Source organism: Scomber scombrus, chromosome 10 (genome assembly GCF_963691925.1).
Source record: "Scomber scombrus chromosome 10, fScoSco1.1, whole genome shotgun sequence".
NCBI lineage: Eukaryota > Metazoa > Chordata > Actinopteri > Scombriformes > Scombridae > Scomber > Scomber scombrus.
In genome coordinates, this window is record NC_084979.1 from 601879 (window position 1) to 622160 (window position 20282).

Sequence of the window (20282 nt, forward strand, 5' to 3'; positions counted from 1 at the left end):
AGAGGTACAGCTGTCTGCTCAGTAAGAGGGTTAGAGGCTGAGGGAGCAATTTTGATGTATGATATGTCAATTCATATATATTTCTTCAATCACTTTGATTTAATTTGATGCAGTTTTATTTTATTGCCGTGGTATCATTAGGGGTGTGCAGTCAGTCTTGCCACAGTACCTTATTCAATTACCAGATATTAGATTGAGATAAGATCATTTTTGTTTTCCAGCTCCAGATCAACTACCTGGGCAACTACATCCCCAATGCATGGACATTTGAGAGTGGATGCACGGTGTGTCATGAGGATCTATACTCACTCACAGCTCTTAAGGTCTGTTCACACATTTTGGGTCTCCTGACAAATTGTTTTTCCATCCTCCACATTTAATCAATACTGAAAATTATTTCAGCTTTCAATTAGTGTGTTTTTTTCCAACCACCTTTGGTACCAAATAGAAGTAATAATCCCTTTCTCATGGAATGTTTATTTTTTTCTTTCAAACAGGAAAGTGAGTACCCGCTGGTAATGATTGGCATCTTCATTCAGCAGCCCACCCCTTTTGTCACAGTGTTTTTTGAACGCCTGCTGAAGCTCCAGTATCCCAAGAAGAAGCTCAAACTCTTCATTTACAACCAGGTAAATGATTTAATACATCAACATTTTCTTTAAATTCATATCAAAGGCACGTGTTTCTGGTAGATTGTTTTCTAGCTAAATAGTTTGAATAACATGGAGTACAAGGCAGGAGTGTGCCAATCTAGGTCTTCTAACTAGTCCAGGTAAAATACCAAAGTGTGATGGAGGCTTTGCAGTTCTGGCTCCTCGGCTCTATAATAACCTTCTAGATCAGCTTACTCTGTCACTGCCTTTAAATTTCGTTTTAAAACTTACTTCTACAGAATGGCTTTTTCTCACAGCTGATTGGCAACATGTGTGTGGTCATCAGCTGTTGTTTTTGTATTATTATATATTTTGTTTTTATTACTTGCTATTATCTTTAATGTTTCCTGTTTTGAATTTTTCTCACCTTTTGAAAAGCACTTTGTGTTTAGTTCTTTAAAAAGTGCTCAACAAATATAGTTATTATTATGATGAAGATGACGATGGTGATTATTATTTTTTATCATTATTATTATTAATAATATTGTTATTATTAGTAAATGCAAACAAATGAGACATGTGCAAGGTAGGATGAAGGGAAATGTACTTATGCAGTAGTAGTCAGGAACAGGCATACAGGTATGACTGTATCCATTTTAAGGCCTCCCTATTAAAACCTTTAATCTTTAGTTGGTGACCCACTTTGTCAAATGCTTTTTTCAGGGCGAGCCTTGCCACTCCACAATACTTGTGACTGTCAATTTCTTTTTTAATAAGGTCAGTTAGATACATCATGCAAGTCTCAGATGAGTAACACTGTCTAAAACCTGACTGAAAACCATATAAGATATTAAACTGGTTAACATATTTAAAAATCAGTTAATGAAAGGCTCTTTCCAGGATATTACTTAAAACACTTATAATATAGACACAGGCCTGTAGTTGCTTTGTTCAATCGTACTGCCAATTTTTATATGGAGCAGTAAGTCTGATAGCACTCCATACAAGGAGATACATTCTCAGGAAAGTCGAGCAGGCAGGTCAGAACACAGGTAAGACACAGGGCCAGCCCTGACTATGCTGGTGCCTGAGGTGAGATTATAGACTGGAGCCCCCCACACACACCCTGGTGCTGCAACAGTGCAACACCACTTGCTTTTCAACTGAACTTCAATTTAATAAGGAAAATAATAAGTACATTTAATAGAAACATTTAGTAATAAATACAACTGTGCATTCGACAACAACAAAAACATTTTTTGTATGTGTGTCATGGGATTGGAATGTATGATATGGCAATTTGAACCCACATTGTGGTAAATACTCTCTCTAGGAAAAATCTAACTGTTGTAATGAGGTTTCTCTAATCCCCAATATCCTACTGAAACAATGTTTCTTTTAAGTGGAGTTTAAGAGAACACTTAGTGTCTGTAAACCGATCACTTAAGTGCAGGTCAACACACTGACTGAAAAAAGGTAGTGTTGAATGAATAGAAACAGGTTGTAAGGTTTTACAGACATGCACATGCATAACTGTGCTGTGGTCCACCTGTATTATAGTCTTTTATGCATATTTAGTGCAACTCTGTGACTGTTGTAATTCAGAGTCCTGCTCTCTACTTCTGTTTATTAATTCTTTCCATCTAGGAAGCTCATCATGAGCGTCAGGTCAGCTCTTTCCTGCAGGAGCATGGAAGTCTTTATCAGGATGTGAAGTTGATCGGACCTGAAGAGGAGATGGATGAAGCTGCGGTCCGCAACCTGGGCTTGTGAGTTATACAAACAGTGGTTGGCTGTATGACACATCAACAGTTAAAAGATATTCCTAAAGAAACTGAGATGCTTAAAATTCTACATGGTCTCCTTATAGACAAAAAGAAGCATTGCTCAAAGGATTCAGTTTGACATAGTATAATGTGTTTTCTTTTCCCCAACTCATGATGTGAAGTCATCCTTTCATCTTTCCATCTTTGCAGTCACCAGATCTCAGCCCAATTGAACAACAAGTGCTCATCCCTGCAGTAGAGTTCACAGACTGTAGAATCAATGCTAAGGTGTATTGAAGCTGTTCTGGCAGCACATGGTGGCCCAACACCTTACTAAGATACTTAATGTTGGTTTTTCCTTTAATTTGTCACTCATCTGTATGTACAGAGTTTATTTTCACATTCATCTCTGTGCTCACCTTTAATCTGAGTTTAACACATGAGCATGATTAGTTTGTATATATGATTAGTTTCTTATATAAATAACCTCAAGAGGTCTGATGTCTTAGTTTTAAGTTGAACTGAAATATATAATTTTCCTCACTTTTTGCATAAGGAAATATTATTGATAGTGATACAGCAATTGGGAAAAATGTTCTGCTTTCATAAGAGGACATATTTGTGGAAATAGTCTCTAAGCAATCTTGTAGGACATGTGAATTTTTAATTATGTTTAAATCAGAATCTTTTTTTACTTGCCAAGCATGCAAGCATATAAAGACCACAAACCTTCATAGAGTGATAAAGAATGAAAATAGAGCAAAAGTAAGGTAAGAACAATGAAATAAACAAAATAATATTAAAATTAAAATTGAAAACTATTTACAGAATAGAATTGTAATAGTTGTGAAATTGGATATGAAACTTGAAATGGAATATTGACTGTGCAAAAGAAATATGGACTGTGCTGTGAAGAAAAAACTGAAATCAAATCTACGAAGGTGGAAGTTCAAAAAATGTACATGTTGACAAATAATGAAATGATATAATAGTGGAGCTGGAATATACAATGTACAATATTACGTGTAGATTGATGAAATATATGAAAATGACAAGTGCAATTTCTGGAAAGCTGTTGCTGTGACTGCTGGTGGAGATTTTCATGGAGCTTATATTTCCACAATGAAAAACAAAGGAGGTTTTGTGCATGTTACACTCAAGAATCTAAGGAAGGCAAAATGCAGCATGCAGCATCATTTGTTGGAATACATGTCGAAATGAGTGCTGTTTGACACTGTATCGTTTACATGAAGCATATTTCAGCATTGTTTCTTAAGTTCACATAACATACATGTTAATGTTTCATTGCCTTTCCCTTCTTTCAGTGATATGTGTCGGAAGGACAAGGACTGTGACTATTTCTTCAGCTTGGACATAGAAGTGGTCTTAAAAAATGAGAACACACTCAAAATTCTCATTGAACAAAACCTGCAAGTATATTTATCAATATTGAATTGTCAGTAATAATCTTGTGACGGTCTCTTCTGATGTCTTAGGAATGCTGTAGTCACAACCACACAGTAAATGTCTTCATTGTTACTTTACTTATTTAGTTGCATAAGTCATGTTTTTACCACCTTTGCACTGTTGTACTAACACCTCTGTAATTGTTCCTCAGTCCTGTTCTGGCACCAATGATAACTCGGACTGGCAGACTGTGGAGCAACTTTTGGGGAGCCCTCAGTGCAGAAGGCTACTATGCTAGGTCTGAAGACTATGTGGACATTGTTCAAGGACGCAGGCTGTAAGTTGCTTAACTGCTGCTCTACATAGACTTCACATAGCTGGTTAGCTACAGAAGACTTTGTAAGATTTGGTTGACAAACTAGATGTGAACACTTGAGGAACTAGAGAACTTGCATCTGATTACACTGAACATACAATATAATGGAGGGTTGCAGCAGAGAGATGTAATCTCAATAAATGGTGATAAATATCCTAAACATTGATGTGGACATTGGCAAACGGTTTAACGACAACAACAACTGAAAGATGCATTTGCGGCAAGGTCTGCAAGAACGTGTGAGGCCTAAAAATACATCAGGCCTGAATGAAATGCTTGGTGCAGGAGAGTGCAACACAGCACACAGGATCCATTCCTGGTGAGACGCAGGACGAGCCCGGCCTGGAGACAACCCACAGAGCCCAGAACCTCCAAGTGCTAAGCTCCCCAGCTCCCAGCAAAGTAGTTCAGCAGCAGATGCACACCTTGAAATTACCTATAGCTCATATAGTAAATTCAGCACAATTTATGTTTCCATAGAAGTCATTCCATCATACATCAGCAGTCATGTCATACTCACAAATATTCTCCTCATAAACTAATTATTGCTTGTTGGTTTTCCTTTACATTTCTCTTCTTTTATGTTTTCTTTTCCTCAAAAAGGGAGGAATGATTCCCTGTGAGCCCATGGACAGCTTTTAATTTGAAACATGTTGTGCAGCAGTTTGTTTCATTGATAGCATCTTAACAACAATCAAAAAAAACTGCAAGGTGTAAGAGACTGGCAATAATAAGTGATAGAAAACAGTGTTTCTGAAAGTGGTGAGTATGACATGACCCTGTTGTAATGTTAGAGTTAATGCTCAGCAGAAAACAAGGAAGCCTCTTATTAAAATATGATGAAATATACCTTTAAAACAAGGGAAAATAGGAGTATTTACAGTATCTTAGCACAGAGTGTTCCTGATATTAGATCCTAGTGTTAGTATGCACATTTTCTAAGATGATGTCTTGTTTTTTAGGGGTGTGTGGAATGTCCCATATGTGTCCAGTGTGTACCTGATGAAGGCCGGCCTCCTTCGATCAGAGCTCACAGACTACGAATTGTTTAACTCACATATTCTAGACCCTGACATGGCTTACTGCCACAACATTCGCAACAAGGTCAGTAAGAGTTCATGAAGGCAGTAGCTGAGTCACCTCATTTCATGTGCAGCACTTGTAGTTGATAATGAACAAAATAAAAAAAGCACTTAGAGGATAAATGCAGTTAGTTAGCGTTGCCCTAATTTGTTGTTCTAATGTGCAAATGTTAAATGTGTTCCCTGTAATATTTGACCTGCTGTGAATCTTTCTTTCAGGGAATCTTCATGTATGTAACCAACATGCACACTTTCGGTCGCATCCTATCAACAGAAAAGTATGAGACCAGTTATCTTCATAATGATCTGTGGCAGATCTTTGAAAACCCAATGGTAAGAATCAGCATACTTATCTTAATATATGTATACATAATGTCTCTATGTTAAACATAAACATGTTTACATGTTGAATTGTTTCTGGCTGACTGAAACACAAACAGGGATCAACATTTCAAAAAAGGATTTCAAAGGATTTCCTTCCTTTTTATGTTTAGAGCAAGACTAATTATAATTTTAGTTTTATCTATTGTTTCTTGTTCAGACTGACTAAAATTATTTGATTTCACTGTCCAACTAATGATAATAATAATTATTAGTAATTAGTATTATTTGTATTGTATTTTTAATTGATGTACTTAGATGTGGATAAGAAAGAATGACAGTATTTGATTTGACTATTTTCTTCATCATGTCATTAATTGGATGATGTCATGTTGTGTGATGACCTTATGTACGTGCAACAGACCTTAGGAAATGATTCAAAATGATCTAGAGGCTGAAACAAAGTCCTCGTACATAGGAATGTTATTACTCTTCCTTCTACTTGATTACTCTGAGCAGTTTCTTACACATCTGCCATAGAACACAATTTCAACAAGGGCTGTAACTGTAGCAGGAATAGTTACACTCTGTTAGTTATGCTCTGAATTTGCACTGAATAGTATGTATGTTGTGTTTCTTTCAGGACTGGCAGGAGCGCTACATTCATGAGAACTACACTCACATGATTAAGGATAAACTGATTGAAACTGTGAGTTGCAACACTTTAAAGGACCAGTGTTTAAGATGTAGTCATCTAGCAGGACGGACTTGTGTATAATCCCATGAAAGTAAGAATCATTGTGTATTTGTTCCATTAGAGTGAGCTGTTTATATCCAAAAAGGGGTTGGGTCCTCTTCCACTGAGGCCATCATGTTGCACAGCCATGTTTCTACAGTAGCCTAGAACAGACAAACCAAACACTGGCTCTAGAGATGGACTTTCATGTTGCAATCTGTCATTTCACTGCTAGATGCCACTAAATCTTACACACTGGTCCTTTAAATCAGTACATGAGTTATCTGCATTGAAGCACAGTAAAATGATAGATTGTATATATAGAACTCTTAATGACAGTGAACACTTCATTTAAAATGTGGATTCTCTAAATAGTGTTGTTGTATGGAATAGGTAATGTCACTCAGTGGTTAAACTGTACTGTGTTTTTTCTGTGTTGCAGCCTTGTCCTGATGTGTACTGGTTCCCAGTGTTCAATGATGTTGCTTGTGACCACATTGTTGAAGAAATGGAACATTTTGGGAAGTGGTCAGGAGGAGGCAATGCGGTATGCTATCATCCCATATCATCCCATACCTTGTAGCCAGAACAGAATTGGTAGAAGACAAGTTTGTTTTGTCAGTAGTTCAATGACTATAACTTGATATCAATATAACATCAATATAAAATCATTTTTTAGGGGTGCAGTATTTTGGCTCTATAGCCTTTTCATTTTTGAGGTGCTCGAAAACTCACAAAACTTTGCACATGCATCAGAAGTGACATAACTTTATATCTGATATGGGATGTGGATTTGGATGTAGTGAAGTGGCTCAAGGGAGCTCCTTCGAAAATGTTAAAGTCGAGGCACCCACTTTTAAATTTGATATACATTTCTGAAATTTGGTAGGCAGATGTAACATTTCCAGACTTAAAAAAAAGCCTCTTGGAGCTATACCCTAAGACCAACAGGAAGTTGGCCATTTTGAATTTACAGTGCAATTTGTTTCTCAAAATGTAAGCCATTTACAGTTGCTCTACTTTAACAAACTCCTCCTGGAGAGTAACCCATATTCATCAAAATGCATATGTCAGGAGAGCTCTATTAAATGTATTGCTGCATGAATGATCCACTTGTGTAGCATTGCCTACTGGCATCAGGAAGTTAGCCTTATGTGATATGCAATTTATAGGAAATGTACATGACGAATAATTAGTGGCACACCCTGACATGTACAAAGGTTCAAGGGCCAGATAATCACTGCTTGCAGCTTTCATTTACTTAATATTTATTACTTAGGTTGAAAAGTTTTCCTAATATTTCCCCACCTCATGGACAAAATATTAGGAACACTGTTCAGTATAATTCGTCCTCCAAGTTTGTTGACTCTCGTAGTTAAAAATCATTTTGTCATTATCTGAAAAAGAATCTTTCATTCAGTTTAGCTGATAATGATTTTACTGATTCATTTTCTTGCTCTTCAGGACACTAGAATCCAAGGTGGCTATGAGAACGTCCCTACCATTGATATCCACATGAATCAAATCAACTATGAAAAGAACTGGCAACAATTTTTAGTGGAGTACATAGCACCGATAACAGAGAAAATGTTTCCTGGTTACTACACCAAGGTAAGACTCATGAACGGGACGGGAGCGTGAAGTTAAAACCATCATTGTCACACATTCTTAAGAGATTACATTCTAAATTGAGAGGAAATGAATTCATGATTTCCATGTCTCATACTAACAATCAGAAAACCTTAAGTTGATGTTCTTGAATATAATCAAGAATAAATTGTGCTTCCTGAAATGATCATGTTTGCTATGAATGTATTGAAATATAATGATTGTATTCTGTGATGTTCTTATTTATCCTGCTTTGTCTCCTGGTTGGTGCAGAGTGGATGTGGATGTGGTTGTATTGCATTTCCCAGAGATCACCTGTCAGTCTGATAGAGTACCTTAGTGGAAAGAATTATTTTGGGTGTCCAGGGTTTCAGGAGTAAAAGTCCTGTTTGGATGATGTGGGTGGTCGTTAAACTGTCAAATATCAAACCAAAAGTAAGAATGTGTTGGGAAAAAAAATCCTAAACTTTCTAAGAAGCTTGATATAAAGAATAAGTTAAATTTACAGTATTGTAGTTTTTCCTACACTTTAGAGGAATTTAAAGAATAGGTCTGACATTGTTCAAGTCAGTATTAAGACAGTTTTGAACAATTGTGAACATCTTTAACATTGTTATTAAAAGAAAAGCCATCCACTCCACTGTGGCTTTTTCAGTCACTGTGGCAATCACAGTTAATGCTAAATTGGTGAGTATGATGTGACTCAGCTGATAGAATGATGTTGATTTCAAAATATAAATGATGCAGAATTTATCAAGACAAACGTTAAAACAGAGTAGACCTAAAGGACTTACACTGTTATAAGCTAGTGTCATACTCTCTGCTGATCATGTATAGTACTAGATACAGTATAGTACTGCTCTGACAATGGTTAAAGAAGAGCAGGATCTCTGTTATTAAAAACTGGATAGGTCACTTTGGGTAAGGAATACAGATTAGGTTTAGTGAAGAAGAAGGGAGGAAATCATTTTAATTTCTAGAGATGGCTAATGACACATGGTGTTCAACAGACTAATTATGAATAAGGTCATAAAAGTTTCAAAGGATCAATCTGGCATTGTTTTTTTTTTTTTCCTTTTGTCAACAATTCTGATCAAATCTGAACAACAATGTGTTAGTCCATTCCTCAGTACTTTCTGATCTCACTTCTCTGTCTATGTCGCTCAGCTGTAAACCCTCATCTATATATAAAAAAAGAAGCTCAGTAATAACATCTGGAAAAAAACTAATAAAAAACAGCTGGACAGTAGTTTTTATGAAAACATCATTGAGGTGGAATTTGTTTAGAGACTATTTTAGCACATTTTAAAAACGTGGTGCTCATGGTAATGAACAAATATGTCACCCACTGCAACAGTGTAAGTCACTGATGTCTTTTTAATTGGACTGCAGCAGAGATATATCATCTTTGAGACATACTGTACACAATACTTGGCAATGAATCCATTGTTGTTCGTTTGGCTCTATGAATGGAATTAGTTGACAAGAAGAAAAATATAGAATTTTGGGTTTTATAGTAAGAATGATGTATCTATTGATTCTTGGCATGGTGCTGAAATGATGAATCACTATCCATTATGATAACTGATTAATCATTGGTCAGGTTGAAAAATGCCCAACATTTGTAGGACAAAATTAGACTTAAACTCTAAAGGTACTGTTGGTGTATGATTTGCCATTATCACTGACATGTTACAGACTAACTGAATAATGTATAAGATGATGATGTCTTCCTTCATCAGTGTTCTACTCCCTTGAACTTCGTGGTGAGGTACAAGCCTGACGAGCAGCCCCTGCTCGCGCCTCACCATGATGCCTCCACATTCACTATTAACATAGCTCTCAACAGGAAAGGTGTCGACTACCAGGTAAATGAGGAGAAGCTGGGAGGTAATAGAGGCTACAGGACATGATGATGCAAGCGAGCTACACCTTTCTCTCTGCTTCTTCTGCTCCATCTATGGAAGTGAATGCTGGAGTGGGAACCAAGCTGATGCTTTTCTTTATTAAGCAGGAGCTGCGAGGGTGCACATGTGTTCACTCTTTCTTCTGGCCAGATGAGCAGTTTCTATGCGAATGCTTGCATGACTCCTTTCTGTCTGTGTGTTTGCAGGCTCATTTTGACTTGGCCTTTGTAGTTAGATATAAACCAGATGAGCAGCCATCTTTGAAGCCACACCATGACGCCTCCACATTCACTATAAACCTTGCACTCAATCAAGTGGGCCTTGATTACCAGGTGAGTGTGTTTGGAGGTAAAAATCTGATATTTCCAACTGGTAGCTCATGAAGCTACATGTAGCTACATCCTAAAAACAGTTTGCACAACATTTTATTTACCCAACATACAATTTAATTCCATTATCCATACTCTGATTTTCAGCTATGTCAGTTGGTATTTTAATATGTTATGGAACACAAATGTTTCTCTATCCCAGTAAAATCACCATGACTGCCGTCACAAGAGTTTGTCGGTTTATTTATTCAAAACCATTACGATATGTCTAGGTTTAAAAATGTCTGACTTTGGAACCCCCTGGTGGTAGAATGAATAGGACACGTCTCTCTGTCATGTCATATCAAGGAGAGTCAATACAAACACAACACTTGTAACTGTAAATCACTTGATGGTGGAGCAGATGGGTCAGTACATCTGTTTTCTTGAAAGATAGTGTAGTGGTAATAGGGGAATAGAAGGGAGAAAAAACCTCAGTAGACATTCATTCATTATTCATTTCTTGTCAGAAACTTGATATATGTTAACTTAATAATAATAACAATAATAACAATAATAACAATAATAAAGATAATAATAATAATAAAGATAATAATAATAATGATAATTATATATAAATATATTTTATTTTATTTTTTAAATTTAATTATATTAAATTAATTAATTTATGTTTTAATGTTCAGCTGACCTGCAATACAATGACTTAAAGACACTGACATGGAAATAAATACATTAAAGTGTACCAGCTAAACAATTTATTTTTTCCATTTAATTATAACAAAGTTATTTCAGGGAATGTCTTAGAAATAAACTGGTAGAAATAAACAGAATTAGTAAATAAAGCATTCAATTTCAAATATTGTGTCTAACATGGATTTGAGTGCAGAGAGATGTTGGTCCATCAGTTTCATGGTGTAGGACAGAATTTTTTATGACTTCTAATGGAAGCATAACAAATAGCAATGTATAATATTATTTAAGTCATTGCATAATACAACATTGTTGAATGAAGTCACCAGAAACAATGCACAGTGGGAGATATGGGGGTCAATAGAGGCTCATTCTTGCCCCTGGGCAGAAAGGTTTAATTTGTTTCAAAAATGTAAACACGTGAACGTAGAGTAACACCAACAACACATTGTAGCATAAAGATTTGACAAAGCATGATGCTTTAATCAGAATCATATTGAATGCCATCATATTTCTGGCATGTACAGCTACATTTCTGGTGTGTCAAACTTTCCATCTGTTTCATTTCTGTATTTGTGAGTTTGTCTTCTTTGCATGACACATGAACCCAAGCCTAAAGTCTTGTTATTGTTGCATCCATGTTGTTTCCCTGCATCTTTAATATACTGGACTAAACAATCCACATTATTTGTGGTTTATGCCACATGGATTCTTACGTACAAGAAACAACTGTTAAATACAAATTATATCATTTCTGAAGCTGGTGAAGTATTAGTGTCTACAAAGTCCTATAAGGATGTCTGAGAATTATATTTGACATTTTTGAAGATTAACATTTTTGATATCAATCAATCAATCAATCAATCTTTATTTATAAAGCGCCAAATCACAACAAAGTTATCTCAAGGCACTTTACACATAGAGCAGGTCTAAACCGTACTCTTCAGGTTTCATTTTAAAGAGACCCAACATTCCCACATGAGCAGCACTTGGTGACAATGGCAAGAAAAAACTCTCTTTTAACAGGAAGAAACCTCAGGCAGAACCAGGCTCAAAGTGGGAGAACATCTGCCTCGACCGGTTGGGGTAGAGAGGAGAGAGAGGAAGAATAGGAGAGAGAGGAAGAATAGGAGAGAGAGAGAAGCACATTGAAAATAAACATTGAAGCTAGAAGGTCCGGGACTGGAATCTGTCATCCGGACGTCTACAGGCCCAGATTACCTGTGAGACGAGAAAGCACAGACAACTCCGGGGAAGAAGTGTAGGTTACTGAATGCATTAATAGTACATGAATGTTAATGGATATAGATGGATGGATAGAGAGAGAGAAAGAGGAGGAGAGAGGAGCTCAGTGCATCATGGGAGTGGGAGTCCCCTGGCAGTCTAAGCCTATAGCAGCATAAACTAGGAGCTGGTCCAGGACAAGCCTGGCCGGCCCTAACTATAAGCTTAAGTTTTAAGCCTACTCTTAAATGTAGAGAGGGTGTCTGCCTCCGACCCAATCTGGGAGATGGTTCCACAGGAGAGGAGCCTGATAACTGAAGGCTCTGCCTCCCATTCTACTTTTAGAGATACTAGGAACCACAAGTAGGCCTGCATGCTGGGAGCGCAGTGTTCTAGTAGGTACATAAGGTACTATAAGCTCTTTAAGATATGATGGAGCCTCACCATTAAGAGCTTTAAAAGTGAGGAGAAGGATTTTAAATTCTATTCTAGATTTTACAGGAAGTCAATGCAGTGAAGCTAAAATAGGAGTAATGTGATCTCTCTTTCTAGTTTTTGTCAGAACGCGTGCAGCTGCATTCTGGACCAGTTGGAGAGTCTTTAGAGACTTGTTAGGGCAGCCTGATAATAATGAATTACAATAATCCAGTCTAGAAGTAACAAATGCGTCGACTAGTTTTTCAGCAACTATATATAATATACTGTATAATAATTGTTCGCTGGTTATTCTGATGACATTACCAGTGGTGTTGCTTGTTAAAGGCCATCAAGTAGGAAAAACATATACCCTAAATTCCCAAATAAAAGCTCATATTACGTTCTAACAAGAATGAACAATTAAAGACATAATCAGGATTATGTACAACAGAGTTATGCCTTACTCACCACACTGCTGAAAACACTTCCTGTTGCTGCCACTTTGCTGTTTTTGCAAATTGACAAAAAGCTACATGAAAGAAAGTCCACACTTCCTCCAGGTTTTTTACCATAAAAGCCCACCATGAAAGGGAGGGATTCTGCCTATTGAGCCACTTGAATTTGTTTTATTTGAAATATCTGTGCAGGAAGTGTTGAGGTTATTGGAAGCATTTTAACAGTGATCAGAAAAACAGCAAAGAGAAACTGGGATTGTCAGTAAATGAAAACAGTAGTGAGACACAGTAGTGAGAGCAGCACAGTGCTGAGTTTTACTGATTTTCCTACACATTTCCACTTGTAGTTTTTCAGTCATCTTGTTTCATCCTTGTCACCTGTCCCTGCACTACCTTTTGGTTTCAGGGGCCATGTTGAGACAAATGACAGTACAGCATAAAGAAAAATATGGTGAGGCAGCCTAATTAATGCTCACATACTGAGTTTAGCTGCAAAATACATGAAATGTTCATTAAATATGTCTGACAGACTGATTGAACAACTGTAGCCAGCTGTACTTCACCAGCTACTTCCTCTCAATACTGAACATCCTGATTCACAACTCTGAAGTTGATTAGACTCAAATGATCTGATGTGAATCAAAGTTTTACTCAGAGATTCTTAAAGTGATGTAAGCTGATCAGCTGTGACAGTGATGTTACCTTCACATCTACCCAACTAAACATAACACACATCAACAACACTGCTGATAAACCCTGAAAGTACTAGTTGTTCACATCCTAGCCAGGAACTGCTCATTAGAGAGCAGGACGAAAGCAAGACCTCTGACTTGTAATGTTATGTTTAGTTACAACCCAGGGTATGTGCAGTACAATGCCTGGTTGGGTCTGAATACAGCCTTAGCTCCTGTCTATTTAAGGGCCCCCTTGCAATGAGCCCACACTCTTGTGATTGGCTACCGAGGGGCAGTCATATCAGAGTCATGTTTAGTTACTGCCCATGCAAACCCAACATTTCCTGCTTTACTGCATCATGTTAAAAGTTGAATGACTAAATAAGAGGAGACTTTTATTTTGAAGAATTTAAAAGAAATGAAATGTGTTCCTCACAAAATTAGCGGAGCTTCGTAACAGGTGCTTAAAATTGGTCAAAGCAACATATGAAGATATTTGGAGTTAAACAACTTATTTTACATTGCCATGCTGGGGAATGGAAAAACACTCACAGCATGCCAGCTCAGCTCAAGTCATGGCTCAGCTTGAATAACTGCAAACAATGGGAAAATGCGAAAAATGTTAGCAGAGCAGTGAACACATGAAAAAATCCATCTTGAGTCAACATCAGCTTGGGCTGAAAGTAGAAAAAACCTTTGTTAACTGAGTGTTCAGATCATGTGAAGCTGGTGCTTTTTGCTCACGGATCATTTGGACATACATTTACCTCAGTATTTGACATTGTGGCCACAACTAATATGAACATCTGACATTGTAGCATTATTCATAAGACTGAAAATAAGGAAAAGCATAACAGGTTCTTGCAGTGTGAAAGACCTATGTGTTGCTGGGATCAATTCATTACAAAAACGCTATAAAAGTGGGGGGTGATTTAACTATGGCTAACACAAGCAAAACCAATTGATTCTGCGGGGGTCACATGTTAATTTGAGTTGTGTTGTGACTGCAGGGTGGTGGATGCAGATTCCTCCGCTACAACTGCTCCATTGATGCTCCCCGTAAAGGCTGGGCCCTCATGCACCCGGGCCGCCTCACCCACTACCACGAAGGCCTGCCGACCACGGCCGGTGTCCGCTACATTGCAGTATCGTTTGTGGATCCCTGAGCTCCCTGGTGAAGGTACACATCCCACCATATAATCCAGACCAAACAGGACACACACTGGCAGCATCCTTCAGATATGTGCAAAAGCATCACAGCTGCTCTTTGATTTCTGAATTGGAGTGGTGACCATCTGTTATAGTTTATTTCCTTGTTTTAATACCCAAAATGATATTGTCTCTGGCTTTAAATCATCAGCAGTAGAATGTTAGTGCTCTATGAAGTAATGAAACATAAACAAAGGTGCTCAATGCAACAAGTACCAAATCAAGAACATATAATGAACATGTTATCAGCAAGTTACAGGAGGAGCATTCAGACCTACTAGGCATCATTTAAATGAGTGGAGCGAGCACAGGGGGCTCACTGTGTGCTTGTCGGTTTGTCATAATTGGACTAATAATAAGTGCTAATTTAATTGAGGAATATTCACTACTTAACCACATCAACTAAAGGGATTAGAGCCTTATAAAGCAATGAATATTACATTGTTTTGTGGCACTTTCTCTAAATCTAGTTTGATGACCTTTATTATTTCAGTTGTTCAGCAAACATAGGGACAGGTAGTATTCCAATATACAAGGTGATGTCTGGGTGACTGTGTACTTACACACTAATATCATCTCACAGCTGTGTTTTTTGCAATTCACTCATTTTGTATTATACCCGAGCTCTTAAAGGAAGGGTTCACAATGTTTTAGATCTGTCTTAAAAGAGATGTCCAAATGGTTATTGAAACAGTTTTCTTGCTGTAATCATTCCTCCTGTTCATACTGACCACTTACAATGGAAGTGATGGAGGACTAAATCAATTCCTTGTTCTGTGCAAACATGTAAAGTAAAAAAGTATTTTCGATTTTTTTTCAAGTTCATTTGAAGCTTCAGCCGTCTAAATGAACTGGAAATCTTCTAAAGTGTTTTAGTGCAAATGTATTTTTCTCATGGTCAAAATGAGGAGAGGATTGATTACAGCAAAGAAAGCCTGTTTCAGTGCTCATCTGGGCACCTGACTATTGTTTTAAGGCAGACTTAAAAAAACTGTGAACCTGTTCTTTAATGATACAAAATGGGATTTACTCTTATCAAGTTGTGTCAAAGTGATAGAAGTTGGAACACTTCAGAAAATAGTCCAGCTACTGAGTTTAGTCATCTCATGTATTTTTCCTTTGTTTTTTTAGATAGTGGGCATGTTGCTGTAGTCCCAGGTCTAACCTGACTATTGGAACAATGGAACAAACCCTCTTCCTAATGCGAAACATGATGTTCACACGAGTCACTATTTAACAGCATTCAAGCCATTTTAGAGATTAAAGGGATTCCACATATCTTGCACATCATATTGATCATAAAGTATAGTCTACTAATCAACCTGTGCAGATATCCTCAGATACCTGTTTTACAAACTGGGAGTGAAGTGCACCAGTTAAGGGCAGTTTTAGAAGACACTATGCTGTTGCATTATGGGAAGTATTTGAGACTAAATATGTCAGACTTATGTCAATATACATCACTAAAGCACTGTCAATGAGCTGATGAGGGCATGCAGGTTGGTCCTGATCTGTTACCTAATCTTAAGGTCTTGTCTTGAAAAGATATATTTGGTTTATAAGACCTTTATTTCACTTTTGGCTCATGTTGCATTTTACTTCAACGTATTCAAACTAATTACCACAAACAAACCTGACATCAGGCAGTCAAATATTCAGAAATTGACATTTTCTTTGCCAATATAACCTTCTTGCTTTCCAGCTACACTTCCAGTTGAGAAAGTGCTGTTTTCATCATCATTGCATGTAGTGTCACCATGGTGACCTGCTGAGTCAAATCTCTTGTTTGGTCTGGACTGTGTGGTGTGCATCAACAATCAAGTTTATTCTTTTGTGCCTTAAGATACATTTCTCTCAGGAAATCACCAGGAGTTCAGCTTAGATAGAGACATGTTTTTGAAAAAGTTTTATGTTGTTGCCATTTTTCTGTATCCAAACAGTTCTTTTCTAATTCTCACTCCAAAGCATCTTATTTATTTTTTGTATATTTTATTTTATAAAACCCACACTTTTTTTTCATTTGCAATATACCTGCTTTTTGTGAGATTGCATATTGTCTGCAATGAAAAAAGTGAGTTTGAGCTCACTTTTTCTTCTGTCAGCTGACTTTATAAAAGTGGAACATACTCACACATGTCTTGCCGATATAAACTATCGCTGTGCTTTCATGCAACTTGAATAAAACAGTGAACGAACTTTGAGTCTCAAGTGTGTGACTAAGTGTGGGACTAAAATAGAGTCTCCTTGCCATGTGAATCTATATCTGAAATACAATGTGTCAGAATGCCTCAAGAAGAAGAATCCATTTATGTGGATGTGTTTGCAGTTGGAATAAGCAGCACTGAGAAGTATCTTGTCTGTGGTCAGCCCAGCATCATGACATGCCATTCTACAGGTATAGTTATGTAAAGTACTAACACTTTGAATTAATTGAAGAGAATGTAAGAACAGATTCAATAAAAAAGGAGTAAAACAATTTCATAAAAGTGGTGTCAACGTTAAAACTGCGAAGCTTGCGGAAAAAAAGAAGTGCTTGAGGTTCAAAACACAGCTTGCTGTTGATCACAGTACCCAAGTATTTGTACTGCTGCACAAGTTTAACAAGCTGTCCATCCAACACCACCGGGGAGATGACAGAAGGGTTTCTGCTGAAATCCATACACATCTCCTTCTTCTTTTCCACATTGATATTTAAAAAGGATGATTTGCACCATTGGGTCAAATCGTTCAAAACAGGACCATGATTGGCATCGTCACTGTTGAGGAGGGACACAATCACAGAATCATCTGCGAATGTTAAGATATGGCGCCAGTCATAACAGCTTTGATTACATTATCATTATTCAACATTTACTCCATTATTCCTTGTATTGCCTCTATTTTGAAAATGTCCGTTCCATTTGTATTCCATGATTTCTATATTTATTTATAATCCATTAAAAGTCAGACAGATGATTCTTTAGCTGGACTTACGACCCTCCTGTCACTGTTGATGGATATTACTATTGTCCTGTTAGCACATTCTACCTGTTTATACCTCTGAGGTATCTTCCATTTCTTTGTTTAACTGCAGGCTTAAGGTCAGAGGGTGTTGTACTGTGAGACATGTAATGGGCTCAACAATGGAACTTTACTTGATTCATTGTACAAGGCAGACTCGTTGTATCTGCAAATGTGATTGTGAACCTCTTTTGACATAAGTGTGCAGAGTGTACAGTAATAATAAATCACCAAACTACCTATGTTATTAATTATTGACCTACTCCTAATTGATTGCACAAGTTCATTTTCATATTCATTCAGGTTTTCTCCCCCAGGATTTAACCACAAGGTGGTGCTGGGGCACCATTAACAGTATTGTTCTTAAAGTTGAGTGCCACTTTAGAGAAACTTCATAAGATAATTTACATAGCCAGAAACAAATGCTAAGATAGCACAACACCTTTCCACCCACCTCTTCCTCATCCTGGCACTTCTTACTTGAAGTGGCCTCCTCAACTGAGCAGCCTCCTCCTCTGTTTTGTCGATGGGATTGAGGTTCCGTAGCCACCAGGATGATCGTCCTTCCTTGAAACAGGCAACAGGTTGCTAACCTCTGAGTGATGTTGTGGTATTTTTCTGAAAACACTGAACACAGATATGAAATAATACACAAAACACTGCTGTGTTGAAGATTAAACTAATATTATTGTACAATAAAGAGACAGCATACACACAAAGTGACATCAGCTCATCTCAACAAGCGAAGAACAAACCTAACCTATTATAGTCTCTGAAGGAACAAAGAAATGATCTGTGATTGGTCAAACATGTCAACCTATGTGACTACAGCCAATGGAAAATAGCCACAAAGAAATACAATTGCATGTATGCATACTTATTATGCAAAAGTCATGTCACACAAGGGTCACACATCCCCTGGGTTTAGGATATGGAACGTTGAACGATAAATGGTCAACTGTCACTGCCCTTTCCAAGACCCTAACCCTACCTTATCTTAACACAGGTCAGGAACCTGACCCCTGAATGTAGTCAATAAGAGCATTTTCTTCAGGACACACACACTTACAGAGTCGTGGCAGTGGTGATCTATTCACTCAGAACTTGTATCTTATCATGACATGGACCAAGGCAAGGAAGTAGCAGTAAACTCATTAACAATAGCACAGAGCACATTCCACAAGACAGCACAATTACAAGTCTAACACAGTGCTCAATCATGAATTAAAATGACACACTGCTGATTCTTTACTTTTACAGCTTCTTGGTAAACACTGTCGGTTGCTGTTAATATTGCCTGCTACATATTTGATCTTCTTGTTTAAAAAAAAATGTGAACCACAAACAATTGCCTTACCTTACCTTTCCTGCTTTTGGCTTGTGATGGAGAGAAAAAATGTAATAACAGAAGCCATGTGAAAGAGGACTGTAGCTGCTTTATTATTAAACAGTACACATTACATTTTTAGTGTACAGTTGCGGACTAATCAGTTGAGCGCATTGCACAACAGTTGTTATAGTTCAGGCAGCCTCTGTGCTTGGGGTATTGCGCCATACCCGGAAGTGTGCTTGTGACCTTACAAGTTCATTCTCCCACAAGCAACTAGTGAGAACGTTCTCCTCGTGAACACAAGTCCATTTTTTTGCATTCATGGGTTTGATCTTGCTCCGACAGCTTCCACTCCACAAACACAATTTATACCTACATCAGATTGTAGACAAATATGTCTGCTCTCATCCTGTGTTATATCCATTTGTCAAAGGTAGGAGGAGTGTGTTTGGTTATTAGCAACAATGAATAATTAGAGGTATTAATACAAATGAATAATATTGGGGCACCACCAGGAAACCGGCATCAATAACTAAACAGCAAGTCTTATAAAAGGTGATTTAGGTAGTAATATCTAAGTAAATCAGACCAGAATACACAGGTGGATGAAGAAGGTGAGGGTCCAACCTTTTCTCTCAAGCAGCCTCTTATCACAACAAGTAAACACAAGACTTCTCTTTAAACATACAACAGATTTTATTCACTTCAGCGACAGTTAATACAATTAACAAATTCTTTAGTTATCAAATTCCTGTACTCTGTCTGACACACATGGAAGTGAATGGAGGTGAAAGCTTGTGTGTATAATTACTGGCTCATGGGGAAAACAGAGCTTTTTCTGCAGCACTGTTACAATGGAAAGGTAATGTATCTGTGCAACTGGTACTTCTAACTGAGGTGATGATGGAATAATGATGTGACACATTTGTTAAGGTATGTGGGTATTGATTTTGGAGTCACATTTATCGTAAAAGCAAAACTATATTTAATTGTTGATCTGCTACTATTTGACTACGTGAGTTATGTTATTGACCACTTGAGAATAAAGCCTTTCTTGGTGTCCTAACAGCTCGTCCAGAGTCTGCACTGGTACAAACTGCTTCCAGGAAATTCCAACACCTTGTACATGAGTCTGACACTGACAAAAACTCTCACCTT

General features: G+C 37.4%; 1 protein-coding gene across 2 annotated transcripts in view; it reads left to right on the top strand.

Annotated features, from left to right (window-relative positions):
- The window catches only part of plod1a (procollagen-lysine, 2-oxoglutarate 5-dioxygenase 1a), a 34822-nt gene extending 19030 nt beyond the window's left edge, over nt 1–15792 (top strand). Inside the window, exons 8-20 of one of the 2 annotated variants that reach the window (XM_062427903.1) lie at nt 222–323; nt 498–629; nt 2241–2362; nt 3685–3789; nt 3978–4103; nt 5105–5246; nt 5444–5557; nt 6189–6254; nt 6724–6828; nt 7746–7892; nt 9632–9757; nt 10003–10128; nt 14596–15792. In XM_062427903.1, the coding sequence (XP_062283887.1) occupies nt 222–323; nt 498–629; nt 2241–2362; nt 3685–3789; nt 3978–4103; nt 5105–5246; nt 5444–5557; nt 6189–6254; nt 6724–6828; nt 7746–7892; nt 9632–9757; nt 10003–10128; nt 14596–14751 (1569 nt within the window). In that variant the 3' untranslated portion in view covers nt 14752–15792. The remainder of the gene's footprint in view (nt 1–221; nt 324–497; nt 630–2240; nt 2363–3684; nt 3790–3977; nt 4104–5104; nt 5247–5443; nt 5558–6188; nt 6255–6723; nt 6829–7745; nt 7893–9631; nt 9758–10002; nt 10129–14595) is intronic. The other variant, XM_062427904.1, reaches the window with a different exon arrangement.
- Nucleotides 15793–20282: the final 4490 nt, after the last annotated feature.